This window comes from Peromyscus eremicus, chromosome 16_21, assembly GCF_949786415.1.
Source record: "Peromyscus eremicus chromosome 16_21, PerEre_H2_v1, whole genome shotgun sequence".
NCBI lineage: Eukaryota > Metazoa > Chordata > Mammalia > Rodentia > Cricetidae > Peromyscus > Peromyscus eremicus.
Genome location: NC_081432.1, coordinates 27,148,693 through 27,162,981, shown reverse-complemented (window position 1 = coordinate 27,162,981; position 14,289 = coordinate 27,148,693). Strand labels below are relative to the sequence as shown.

At 43.5% G+C, this 14,289-nt stretch overlaps 2 protein-coding genes across 5 annotated transcripts in view; one reads left to right on the top strand and one right to left on the bottom strand.

The window, feature by feature from the left end:
- Window positions 1-14,289, top strand: part of Lims1 (LIM zinc finger domain containing 1) — a 112,295-nt gene that overhangs the window by 84,707 nt on the left and 13,299 nt on the right. For all 4 annotated transcript variants that reach the window (XM_059243800.1, XM_059243802.1, XM_059243799.1 and 1 more), the window contains exons 3-5: window positions 9,626-9,692; window positions 11,349-11,469; window positions 12,434-12,583. In XM_059243800.1, the coding sequence (XP_059099783.1) occupies window positions 9,626-9,692; window positions 11,349-11,469; window positions 12,434-12,583 (338 nt within the window). The remainder of the gene's footprint in view (window positions 1-9,625; window positions 9,693-11,348; window positions 11,470-12,433; window positions 12,584-14,289) is intronic.
- LOC131893696 (small ribosomal subunit protein eS27-like) lies at window positions 11,842-12,114 on the bottom strand. The gene has a single exon (XM_059243803.1). The coding sequence runs from the start codon at window positions 12,097-12,099 to the stop codon at window positions 11,842-11,844; it is 258 nt and encodes an 85-aa protein (XP_059099786.1). The 5' UTR covers window positions 12,100-12,114.

The following is a 14,289-nucleotide window of genomic DNA, read 5'->3' as shown; positions in this document are numbered from 1 at the left end:
AGGAGGTAGTGCCACCCAGGACGTGCTGCCTGGGCTCCAGCTGCAATCTGAGATTAAGGTCGATGGAGCTCCTGTCTCCAAAATAAGATGGACAACAACTGAGGAAGACACTAGACATCAGTCTCTGTCCTCCACATGATCATACACACATATGCATGTATGCACACATACATACACACAGACAAAGGAACATGTCTAGATACATACACACCAAAAAGCAAAAACAGAGGGAGCACTGCTATTCACACTGTGTAAGTCTCCTTTAATCCCTGCCTTCCTTTCCCTCGTGACCCTGAGAGGTGAGGACCTGACAGTACAGCAGGAACCAGCTGGTGGTGTGACGGGCGTTAGAACCCACTTCGACCCTAGCATCTGTGCAGGCTTCTTAGGACTGAGGAAATGTTACTGAAAAAGCCGTTTAGCGAGGAGTCGGAAACTCAGAGGGAGAAGCCAGTTCTGTTCTGCCCAGCACTTCGTCCTCCTCCTGATCTGCCCTCGGAGAGCATCATGGAGCACCAGTCCCTCTTCATGCCTTTTCTCCAGGACTGTCCTTTGCCTGCCATTTCGGTATTATCTGCACTATCTTCCTTAGCCAGCAGTAGCTCCTCCTATGCACCTGCTTCTCCATGTGCTCCTATCAGCTGCAAAGCCACTTGTGTTTGTCAGAGGGAGACAGCCTTCGGCAGACAGAATAAACCATGACTCACACTCATCCTCCTGTCTGCTTCTTACTGCTCTTCACTTCGGGCCTATAAATAGCCTCCCTAGTATTATTCCAAAAGATGTTACAGATCCCAGAGTTGGGCTATTAATGGGTTGTTGCCCTCTGGGTCCTAAGGAAGAAAACTACTGTAACTACAATGTTTACTGCTTAAGGTCTTTTTTTTAGCCAGGGATCTGTAAACTGCCTGTGGAAAACAAGAACTTTACATTTGGTTAAATGACACATTACAGAAAAAGCTATCCCCATCTAAGAGTGTTATACAACGTTTGTGTAATGAAACATGCAGGGCAGGACATGTGGGTTGGTGATAGAGTGTGCTTGCTTACCTTTCAGGAAGCCCTAGGGTCAGTCCCCAGCACTTCAGAAGTTAGACAGTCAGGAGAGCGTATCTTCTCCAGTCCATACCTTTGCTATTGCTTTTATTTTTTGCCAAAGCATTCTCCTCCCCTTATTTCCACACTCCTTACTCTTTCTTTTCCCTTGGACACTAGCTATGAAGGCTTAAAGATAACCAAGTGTGGTGGCACACACCTGTTATCCCATCATTTGGGTGCCTGAGACAGGAGATTTGCAAGCTCAAGGCCAGCCTGCTCTGCTTAGTAAGACCCTGTCTCAAATTAAAAAAAAAAAAAAGAAGAAGAAGAGGAGGAGGAGGAAGAAAAGTTTTGTTTACTTACTTCAAAACATGATTCACTTTTCTCTGTAGAACTTCGTGATATGTTGGGTTAGATGACTAGGATATTCATCCCTCTAGCCACAAAATTAAGTCTGGAACCATACCCTCGTTCACTACCCATTCACTAGACACAAGCATTTCTGGTGAATCTGTACTTCTCTTAAGCATGGTGTGGCTGGATATGAATGCATACGCTTATAATCCCAGCACTTGGGAGAGGCAGAAGAATCAGGAATTCCCAGCACCCACATGGTGGCTCACAACCATCTATAGCTCCAGTGCCATGGGACCTCATGCCCTCTTTTGACCATTTTCAGCACCAGGAACACGTATGATGAACAGACATACATGCAGGCAAAACACCCATAACAGAAAAATAAATGAACATTTTTGTTTTGTTTTAGGTTTTTTTTGTTGTTGTTGTTGTTGTTTTTTCAAGACAGGGTTTCTCTTTGTAACAGTCCTGGCTGTACTGGAACTCACTCTTTAGACCAGGTTAGTCTTGAACTCACAGAGATCCACCTGCCTCTGCCTCCCAAGTGCTGGGATTAAAGGCGTGCGCCACCACCGCCCAGCACAAATAAACATTTTTAAAAGTCTAAAACTTGTCTCAAAAGAAAAACAGAACAACAAAATAATGACATAGCAGCTGCTAGGAATACTACCCGGATGTGGTCCCTCCTCACACAGTGACCCTTTCTCCTGCAAGGAATACTACCCAGATGTGGTCCCTAAAGGTGTTTTGCAGCTTTGTTCACCAAAAAGAACTGATTTACCCAAGGCATCTGCCAAGAGATTTATTATAAAACATCATTACTGTTGTTTCCAGTCCCATGCCCTCTGTTTCATTCCACATCTTTTTTGAGTCCACAGAGTGCTTCATCCATCTTTAACATGGAGTGAGTGCTGTTACATCTCATTATGGCTGTTTATTCCTATCCTTGTCTTCTCATTTAACCTTGAATACCTCTGGCACAAACTGTCCACATTGCTCTGATATCTCTAACACATAACTGTAATCCCAGCACTTGGGAAACGGAAAGAAAGTTCAAGACTCAAAGCCATCCCTGACTACACAGCAACTGGAGACCCTGTCTCAAAAGTAAAAAGAATCAGTGCTGGCTTTCCATAAGATTTCAGTATGTAGCCGGGCGGTGGTGGCGCACGCCTTTAATCCCAGCACTCGGGAGGCAGAGCCAGGCGGATCTCTGTGAGTTCGAGGCCGGCCTGGGCTACCAAGTGAGTTCCAGGAAAAGCGCAAAGCTACACGGAGAAACCCTGTCTCGAAAAACCAAAAAAAAAAAAAAAAAAAAAAAAAGATTTCAGTATGTTCATTCGTCTTCTAATGCATGTAAGCCATTATTTTATAAATCTCCCAATTCAGTGGTGGCTTAGACTGATTAAATGCTGTTTTCTGGAGGAAATGCCCATTTAAACAGGCCCAAACACCAGCAGTTAATGGTTCCTAAATATAGTTTTGTGATACCTTGGTTATCTCCACTAAAAGGAATATTTTTTTTTCTCTTGAAGTCTTTTTCGAAGTAAGCTAAAGCAAACAGTTACAGATGGATACAATTCCAGAGATCTTTCAAACTGGCATAGACTGAACCAAGAACCAGGGCCTTAGGCAGGGGTATGCTGCAGATGCAGTCAGCATGCCTAGGGCTGAGTTCCCTCTTTAATGCTTCAGACGTTTCTCCCCCTTGTGTGGTTTCCCCAGTGTGTGCCTTTCTCCCCGTCACAGACTGTATTAACAGGAAAGACCTGTTGGTAATGAATGCTGTAATGGAACAATGATTAACAAAGAGTTTCTTCACTCATTTCCTCTAATACTGTATCCTGATTATTCAGGAAGGCTGGGACTGAGAAGGGAAGGCTGAAGGGAGGAAACTCCGAAGCCAGCCCCTCTGCTTATCTCCTGACCCACTTGTTTCAGAGCAGTTCATGACACATGTATAAATCACTAGGTGAATGCCCAGCGCCTGCACATTCCTGAAATAAGGCCATCAGCTAAGTTTCCAATTGTTGGCTTTAAAGCAGCAGCCTCTCCCACACCTCTCTGATAGGAATCTTCACAGAGCTGGTGCTGCTAGAGTTCATCATCTCCCACACCGAGTAATCTCTGTCCCCGTGGGTAGAAGGGACCAGAATTCTTAGGCACTCACATAAACAGTTGTAATTTGGAGCATAATGTCTCTTACAGGCTTATTGTATTTGTGGTGGTATCAATGGGAAATATTCTCCGTGGCCTCCTTCAGTTGCACATGTGGTTCCCTGGTGGTGGTACTGTTTGGGGAGTACCTCACCCCACTTCCTGCTTTCTTTTTCTCTCTCTCTTTCCTGTGTGTGAATAAAAATGTGATCAGCCAGCTTCCTGCTCCTGCCACTAGGTCACGTCTTCCCTGCTGTGATGAACACTATCCTCTGGAACTGAAAACCCTTAACTAACCCTTTCTTCCTTAATTGCTTTGGGCCAGAGTTTCATCACAGCAACAGAAGGTAACTAATTCAGTCAGTGCATTCCTGTTTTAAATTGATCTGGGGGTTAATGGAGTTATCTAAAAGGTAGTATTTATGGAAATCTGATTCTTCAAAATTTATGGTGTCTGGTTTTTCTTCATTTTATATCCTAGGCTTTTACTTTGGATCAACTTCTGGATTCCCAGGCTCTTAATTGAGACCTTTTATGCTTCATGGTCTCTACAGCGTATGGAAAAGAGGCAGCTCATTATAGCAGAAAACTCTTGCAGTAGGAATTGTAGTCCTAATGCTAAGTCTTGCACACAGAGGGGCACAGGGTCTGTCTGAAATGCAAATGGTTGCAGCAGAATCTGTTCCTTAGTCCTGGAACCGTTTCTTGAGGAGTTTTTTTGTTTTGTTTTGTTTGTTGGTGTTTTATTATTGTTGTTTTGGGTTTGGTTGTTGTTGTTGTTGCTTGCTTTTGGGGGGCTTCTTTGTGGGTTTTTTTTGTCTGTCTTGTTTGTTTGTTTGTTTGTTTTGGTTTTGAGATAGGATCTCACTGTGGTATAGCTTGGTCTCGTCTCAAACTCTTCTGAGTCCTTTCTGATTTGACTGCTGATATATTTGTATACACAATAGTACTTGCTTCTCCCAGTTTATAAAAGAAAAGAATCTCAACCTTGTTACGATGGCTTGCTCCAGGACACCTCTCAAATGGAATCTTTTAGCCTTTAAAGCCTCCCAACTTTTCCTGCCCCATGTATTTTCTCATTTAGGATGAAGCTTGGCTTGGGGAACTATGTTGATGTTCTGTATTCTGGTACGTTGTGAGTTTGGAGTTGTAGAGAGTAGTCATGACATCATTCCATTTAAGGTTTTGCCTTGTGCACCTCTGATGAATGTCAAAACTTTTTTTATGTTCCTGTGAATAACCTGAAAAGATAGCTCTATGGGCAGAGTACTTGCCTTGAAAGCATCAAAGACCTAAATTCAGATCCTCAAAACTCACATAAAAGCTAGATTCTGGCATGCCCTGAACTCTTCTTACCCAAGATGGTTGCATATCCAGCAGGGCCACAGGGGCCTGCCTGCAGCTAGGATGCCTGGCACACCCTGTTCACTTATAAGCTCTGCACCAAGAACTGAGCTGTACTAGTCCTTGAGGGCAAGGGGGACAAGCTAGTGACCTATGAGAAAGTACACACTCCATGTTCCATCACCCAGTGGAAGGGGCAGCTGTCACTGCACATGGGTAACCTGGATGGGTAACCTGGACCATGCTGTAGTTCAAACAGTGGAGGATATTTTTCTTCACAAGTCCTTGCTGGGCACCTTTCTGGGTTGCTGGCTGACTAAATTGTCCTGAAGCACCAGGCCAACCAAGTGGATATCTGTGCCCTGTTCCTGACACAGCTGTCAGCACACAAATTCTAAATATTTGTTGTAGCATGAATTGTTAGAAGGTCTTATTAATAAAATCAAACCTGAGGCCAGATATTGGGGTGAATGCTGGAAGATCAGAGAAGCAGAACAAGCCACAGCTTACTCACCTCACCAATTCCTCAGCTGATCCTGTTTCCTCAGACTGGAAGCCTCTGAGTCCTTATCCAAATGGATCTCAGCTGAACTACTGCTCAAAAGCCTAAAAGCTTAACCAGGCTCTAGTTCCTGGTCCTCATGCCTTATATACCTTTCTGCTTCCTGCCATCACTTCCTGGGATTAAAGGCGTGTGTCACCATGCCTGGCTGTTTCCAGTGTGACATTGAACTCACAGAGATCCAGAGGGATCTTAAAGGTGTTTGTGCCACCATTTTCTGGCCTCTGTGTCTATCTAGTGGCTGTTCTGTTCTCTGACCCCGGATAAGTTTATTAGGGTGCATAATATTTTGGGGAACACAGTATCACCATCGTTTGTGGACTACAGTGAGATTCTGCTATCACACTTTTCTAAGGGTCCTGTGTAACTCTTGCATCAAGCTGTATCCTGCAAAGGACCAAAGTATATGAGACGTGAAATAGAGTGAGAAGGGAAGCGCCCTCAGAGAGTGAGCACATCAACCCCAGGCTGCTGTTGAATAAAGAGCCTGGGGGTGCCTTTAAAAAGCCAGATGCAGTAGTGCATACCGTGGGAAGATGGGAGGTACAGACAGGAGAATTTTTTTGTTTTGAGAATTCTTGAGAGCTTATAGACGACCGTTTGCAGCAGTGAACAAGAGACCCTTCTCAAATAAGGTGAAAAACAAAGACTGATAACCAAGTTCATCCATCCTCTGACCTCTACTGTCTGCTATGGCTTGCACTTAGGTGCTGTACCCCCTCAACACCCCCACCCCCAACACACACACAGTCCCTGTGAGGCCAACATAGAGCTTTAGCAAGAAGTTCTGAGTAGGACTGGAAAGATGTCTCAGTTGTTAAGAACACCTAAGTTTGGTTCTCAGCACCAATGTGAGGCAGTTCACAACTGCCACACACATAACCAACACGTGTATGGTACATACTTCCTCCGACATACTTACATGTTAAATAAAAAGATGAATCTTTTTAAGCTATAAGCATGGTTATCTTTCTAGAATGTTATAATTCAATGAATTAATACCAAGTTCTTTGTAGTATGTTTCAAGTATCTTACTATGTTATCAAGAAAGAGTTTGGGGACCAGGCGGTGGTGGTGCACGCCTTTAATCCCAGCACTCAGGAGGCAGAGGCAGGCGGATCTCTGTGAGTTGGAGACCAGCCTGGACATGTTCCAAAGCTACACAGAGAAACCCTGTCTCAAAAACCAAAAAACAAAACAAAAAAGAGTTTGGAGAGGATTCAGTGGTTAAGAGAATTTGCTGCTCTTACAGAAGACCTGGGCTTGGGTCCCAGGACCCATGTAACTTGGGCTTACTACTGCCTCTGACTCCAGTTCCAATGACTTCTTCTAGCTTCTATGGGCATCTGCTCACACACACACACACAAATAAAACTTTAAAATAAGTGAATGAATTTTTGGTTTTTCGAGGCAAGGTTTCTCTGTGTAGCTTTGTGCCTTTCCTGGAACTCGCTCAAACTCACAGAGATCCACCTGCCTCTGCCTCCCGAGTGCTGGGATTAAAGGCGTGCGCTACCATTGCCCGGCGTGTGAATGAATTTTTTTAAAAGAATTTGGATTACTCTCATACAGATTAATAATATGAATTGTTTCTCCAAATAAAAGAAGTTATAAACATAATCATATGCTATGAGCTTAAATAAACAGCCAAAGCAATAGAGGTTTGACTCCCAGGAGACACCAAGAGGATACACACACACACACACACACACACACACACACACTTACACTCACACCATGGTCACTCAGCAAGCCAATGAGGTTGTAGTAGCATTTGAATACCTACAGCCTGGAGCTATAGTTTGTGTTCTTAATTTCTGTGATGTCTTACTTCTTAGAATTTATTTCTATAAAAAGTTGGCACATGTATATTTATTTTAAAAAATATCCAACTAAGAAAAAGTTGTACCCTGATTTCTGGTAAGCTATATTTGGCATGGGCCCATGAAAAGTACTTGGAAGGAAAGGGCTGCCATGTTCATCTCTACAATGCTTGCTTTCTAAGGAATATAATTGTGGTTTTGTTTGGGGCTGAGCGTTTGTTTTGTTGAGACAGGGTTTCCCTATGGCCTCAGACTCACAATCTTCCTGCCTCAAATATCTTGGATTACAGGTATGTAAACCACTACACCTGGATGTTTAGTTTTCAAATCTGCATTGGTCACTTAAAAATATTGCTAGTAAGCCAGGCATGGTGTTGCACACCTTTAATCCCAGCACTTAGGAGGCAGAGGCAGGTGGACCTTTCAGAGTACAAGGTCAATCTGGTTTACATAGAGTTTCAGGCCAGCCAGAACTACATATTGACCCTGTCTCAAAAACAAACAAAAAAAGCGAAGAAGCTGAAGAGATGGCTCAGTGGTTAAGAGCACTGGCTGCTCATCTAGAGGGCCCAAGTTTGATTTTCACAATCCACATGAGAGCTCACAGTTGTCTTTAAGTCCAGTTCCAGGGGATCCGGTGCGGCCTTCTGCCTCCATGGGCAACAGACATGCAGGGGGGTGCAGACATATATTCAGGTAAAACACCACACACATAAATAAAAATCATTTCTAGTTGGGCAGTGGTGGCGCACATCTTTAATCCCAGCACTCGGGAGGCAGAGCCAGGCATATCTCTGTGAGTTCGAGGCTAGCCTGGTCTACAGAGCGAGATCCAGGACAGGCACCAAAATTACAGAGAAACCCTGTCTTGAAAAAAAATTTTTTTTTTCTAAAAATTATGCTAGAATATGTACCCCTTGTAAATATTTAGTCTTACAGTGAAAATTTTTAGATACTGACCTAAAATAATGAGGGGAGGGGATTTTACGTATATACGAATTATCTGGGTTGAAGGGTCTGTAGCTTTCGTCCAGTTCATAAAGGTAAATAAGGCTGGAGAGATGACTTAGTGGTTAAGGGCACTGGCTGCCTTTCAGTATGATCCAGACTCAGTTCCAAGCACCCCCATGTTAGCTAACAACCATCTATAATTATAGTTCCAGGAGAGCTCATGCTCTCATCTGGTCCTCATGGACATCAGACAGACACACACGGTGCACAGACATGCATGAAGACAAAACACCCATATACATAAAATAAAGATAAATATTTTTTAAAAACCTTAGAGTATGTACGGCAAAAATAACTAAGCACAGTCCGGGGTGAGACCAGCTGTTTGCTCTGTTCTCACCTTGTACAGCTTCTGAGTGTGCTCTCTGTGTGTGCATGGGAGTGCAACATGTGTACCTGGACATGAGAAAGCTGAGGTGGTTTTCCTTGATTATCCTCCACTTTATATTTTGAGACAGTGTTTCTCACTGAACCTAAAATTCATCCGTTAGCCTGGGCTGTCTGGCCAATGAGCTTTGTCCACCTGTCACTGTGTCCCCTTCCCCAGGACAGGTTACAAGCACACACATCTATTTCCAACTTTTATGTGGGTGTTAGACCATCCAACGTCAGATTAGTCCTTGTACCAGCATAGAAGAATGTCCCAAAGTTAGCCAGGCATGTTGTGTACACCTTTAATGACAGCACTCCAGAGGCAGAGGCAGGCAGATCTCTGTGAATTCAAGGTCAATCAAGTCTCCATAGCAAATTCCAGGCCAGCCAAGGCTACATGATGAGACCCTGTCTCCAAACAAAAAGAAAAAACAAAAAACAAAACCTCCTTGGGGTTGGGGATTTAGCTCAGTGGTAGAGCGCTTGCCTAGCAAGCGCAAGGCCCTGGGTTCCGGCCTCAGCTCTGGAAAAAAAAAGAAAAAACATTATGTTGTACATCATATGCATAAAATTATGGGGGCTGGAGAGATGGCTCAGAGGTTAAGAGCACTGACTGCTCTTCCAGAGGTCCTGAGTTCAATTCCCAGCAACCACATGGTGGCTCACAACCATCTGTAATGAGATCTGGTGCCCTCTTCTGGCCTGCAGTCATACATGCTGTATACATAATAAATAAATCTTTAAAAAAAAAAAAAAAAAAACTCCTTTGGTGAGGACTGGGATAGTTGATTTGTGAATGTTAGGCAACATACACACACACACACACACACACACACACACACACACACACACACACCATAAGACAACAGCAGAAGCCACTTTTGTTTGTCTTTTCATGGAATCATTGCCCTCTGGTGGTTTCATATGTGTAAGCTGATGGCCCTTGTACTTTTTCTTCCAGTTTGAAGGAAGGAAGTACTGTGAGCATGATTTCCAGATGCTCTTTGCTCCCTGCTGCCACCAGTGTGGTAAGTTTTACTGCTGAATATAAGTACAAAATAAGTTTCACAACATTTCAGTCACTGTTGTAGTTTGTCTCTGGTGCTGTGACCAAACACTGACTGAAAGCAGCTTCAGGGAGGAAGGCCTTATTTATTTCATCTTGTACTCCAGGTCACAGTCTGTCACTGAGGGAAATCAGGGCAGGAGCTTGAAGCAGAAGCCGTGGAGAAACAGCTTGCTGGTTTGCCAGCAGACTTAAACTCAGCTACTGCTCTGTATTGGTGGGCTTTCTGCAGTGCTTCCCCTCTGCACATAGCCTTTGCCAGCGTGCTTGTGGTCTGGCCAGAGAAGAGACAGACTATTTCAGCTGAGTGGATAAAGGTGCTTATGTACTTGACTCACTTACTGTAGCCACCTCAGTGGTGGCTCAACTAGAACATTTCTAGGGATTGGAGACCCTGAATTCAGTGTTTAAAATGCTCAGTAAGCCGGGCAGAGGTGGCCACGCCTTTAATCCCAGCACTCGGGAGGCAGAGACAGGAGGATCTCTGAGTTGGAGGCCAGCCTGGTCTACAGAGTGAGTTCCAGGACAGGCTCCAAAACTACACAAACCCTGTCTCGAAAATCCAAATAAATAAAAAATAAAAATAAATAAATAAATAAATAAAATGCTCAGTGAAGGAAGTCAGTGTGAATTATGAGAAAAGTGGCAAGCCAGGCATGATCCCGGAACTCTGTGAAACATGCAGGAGGACCTCTGAGTCTGATGCAGCCAGAGCAAGTTTCAGGCCAGTCCAGGGTGCATATTGAGACCCTGTCTGAAAAACACAGCAAGAACAAAAAACAGAAAATGCGTTGTAGAGACTGAAGTAATAATACTCAATGGTAAAAAACGCTTAGCATTCAAAAGACCTTTGGTTTGATCCCTACCACTGAGCAGGGCAGTGAGAATCAAAGGAAAAAGTGTATAGGTTTCCGTTGTCTGTGTCAACAGTGACCGTAAACAACCACGAGGCACTGGAAGGACGTTTGGAAAGGAAAGCCAGATTCAGAGATAGACAAAAGACACCTTTAAAATGTGGCTACAAAATAAAAAATGGGCTGGAGAGATGGCTCAGCGGTTTAGATCACTGACTGTTCTTCCAGAGGTCCTGAGTTCAATCACAGCAACCACATGGTGGCTCACAACCATCTGTAATGAGATCTGGCACCCTCTTCTGGCCTGCAGGTATACTGTATACATGCAGACGGAATACTGTATACATACTAAACAAATAAATTTAACAAAAAAAAAAAAAAAAAGAATTTAAAAAAAAAAAATAAAAAATGGGGACTCAGATGAAAGAATGATCATTTGTGTGCTCTCTTGCTCCAACAGACACAGAGTAAAAGGTCTTCTTTAAATTAGGCTGGTAATACAGACCTGTAATCCTAGATACATGGGAGGCTGAGGCAGGAGGATTTCAAGTTTAAGGGCAGCATGAACAATTCACTTGAGGCCCTGTATCAGAAATTAAAAGGAAAGAATCAGAGGGCTGGAGCTGGCTGTAACCCGGGTAAAGCAGTGGCTTAGCATTGAGGAGCACTAGTCAGTCCCTAGTAAGCCCTCCTTAAACACATGCCCCTTCTATCTATAGCAAATAAGACATCTCATGCATTCTCCGTGTTTTCCTTTCCCGTAGGTGAATTCATCATTGGTCGGGTTATTAAAGCCATGAACAACAGCTGGCATCCTGAATGCTTTCGATGTGACCTCTGCCAGGAAGTGCTGGCAGACATAGGGTTTGTCAAGAATGCTGGCAGGTAGGACTTTACCATCCTTGCGGGATGTGGGTGGCCAATGGGATTGTTCAAGACTCATCCATTTTCCCTATGGAGTATGAGGTACTGCTCTAGGGATGAGAATGTAGAACTAACCATGCACTGAATTGCTTAGTATCCTGGGAAATGACCCCAGAGCTTAGTCACGGGGTCTGTTCCTGCACGCCTCCTATTCTGCCGGTGAGATATGGGCATTGATGAAGTCCATGCTCATCTGTGGGTTATTAGTGGAACAGATTTTTCCTGCACTTCGAGTCTGCTCTACTAAGCACAGGAGATGGTTTTCTTCTTCTTTTTTTAATCTAAAATGTGTTTTATTGGGATGGTTCACACTCATCTTGAATCAGGTGCTTTTCAGTGCTGCTTCCTCCTAAAGGAGCATCCTTCTGTCCACCTTGCTTTTCTGCCTGTGGGCTGACAGAGGACAGTGGAGCAGCCGACGACACACAAGGCTACCGTCTGTGCATGGCTAAAGACCGTGGTGATCTTACAGCATCCTGGGCATTTCACATCCGTAAAGTAGGAATTGGGGCTCTGCACCAGGCGCTTTTTCTTGTGTTTCCTCTTTTCCTCTTCTGGAGAGGGATGAAGGAGATCCTTTGCGAGAGGCATGTTCTCATAGGGAGGTCGTCACCACCGAAAAGGTGGAAATAGTTTTCTAAAAAATGGTTTCTCTTATTTCTGCTCAGAGATACAAGAAGTTTATTTCTGAGCCGGGTGTTGGTGGCACACGCCTTTAATCCCAGCACTCGGGAGGCAGAGGCAGGCGGATCTCTGTAAGTTCGAGGCCAGCCTGGACTACAGAGTGAGTTCCAGGAAAGGCGCAAAGCTACACAGAGAAACCCTGTCTCGAAAAACCAAAAAAAAAAAAAAGAAGAAGAAGAAGTTTATTTCTAATGATTAAAAAGAACTTAAAATTTTAAATTTCCATTTTGGCCCTGTATAGACACCTGTGTCGTCCATGTCATAATCGTGAAAAGGCCAGAGGCCTTGGAAAATACATCTGCCAGAAATGCCATGCCATCATTGATGAACAGCCTCTGATCTTCAAGAATGACCCTTACCATCCAGACCACTTCAACTGTGCCAACTGCGGGTATTACAGTATTTTTCCTGACATCGTGCAAAACAGTAGCATTCAAGTGAAGGAGCAAAGTTACCTATATTTCTGTTACTGCAACAGACCAGTTCACTTGTCTTCTTCAAGCTTTTATTTTATTTTATTTTATTTTATTTTATTTTATTTGGGGTGTGTGTGTGTGTGTGTGTGTGTGTGTGTGTGTGTACACGTGTACACCTGTAGTCTTGTGTGTGCTAGGCAAATGGTGTGCATGGAGTTAAACCCTTAGTTCTCCCACTTTTAGTGTTAGACCATAGAGGGACCAAGAGCATTATATAAAGGCTCTACTCTTCAGGTAATGATCTGTGATAGCTGGTTATTCAGTGTTGAATGAGTGAGTTTATAACCAACCAGGTAGGAAGCAAAGTAAAAGAACAATTAGCAGACCTCACATAAGAAGCACAGGTAACATATTATCACCAAATCAGGTGCTTAAAACATCCAACAGAAATTACTAGAGTAGCCTAATTGAGAGAGCAGGTAGAAATAGTGTCATCAAATTAGGCACTTATATCATCCAGCAGAAATGAGTAGACTGCTGAAACAGTCATGCTTGAGTTTTTTTTTTTTTTTTTTTTTTTTTTTTTTTTTTTTTTTGGTTTTTTCAAGACAGGGTTTCTCTGTGTAGCTTTGCGCCTTTCCTGGAACTCTCTTTGGAGACCAGGTTGGCCTCGAACTCACAGAAATCCGCCTGGCTCTGCCTCCCGAGTGCTGGGATTAAAGGCGTGCGCCACCACTGCCCGGCTTGAGTTATTTTTTATCTGTCTTGATGTTTTGCTTGCATGAAGTATGTGCACTACATATGTGCCTGGTGTCCATGGAAGTCATGATGGGGAATTACATCTTCTGGAACTAGAATTAAAAATGGTTGTCATCTACCACATGGATGCTGGAATTGAACCCAGGTCCTCTGCAACCAGTAACCTTAACCACTGAGCCATCTCTCCAGCTCTCGTTTGAGTTCTCGATTGAGAGATTTCTAGACAGAGCAGATGATCTCTGCATGGATGAGCTTCTGGCTTCCCGTTCCCATCACAGGCATGCTTATACTAGTGGCTGAACCATGGGACCCTCCGTTGGAAATGGTTCACCATCCATTATTCTCAAGGCTAGAGTCTTTTAAAAACCTTCATTGTTTGCTGTCCTTCCTCCATTCTATAGCACCTGAGGGCCACCCTGCCCCAGAACAGGGAGTCTTGAAGGATACTTGAATTAAATATGCTGGACTCTGGGATAAGGAGTCTACCCCAAATCCACAGCCAACTTTTTAGTAAGCTTAAGTAGCATATGATAGAGCTGGAGAGATGGTTCAGTAGTTAAGAGCACTGGCTCCTCTTCCAGGGTACCCAGGCACAGTTCCTAGCACCCACATGGCAATATGCAACCCTCTGTAACTTTAGTTCCAGGGCATCTAATGCTCTCTTCTGGCCTTCTCAGGCACCAAGCACACATTTAATGCACAGGCATACATACGAAGTACCTATACACATAAAAAAATTTTAAGGCCCATAATGATTTACCAATATAATTTCTTTTCTTATTATTTTTTGTCTTAATAGTTTATTCTTTGACAATTCCATGTGTATATAACATGTTTTAATGAAAGTCACACCCATTCTCCTCTTTTATCTTTTTTTTTTTTTTTTTTTATAGTCCACTGAGTTTAATTAGGGTTGCTTGCA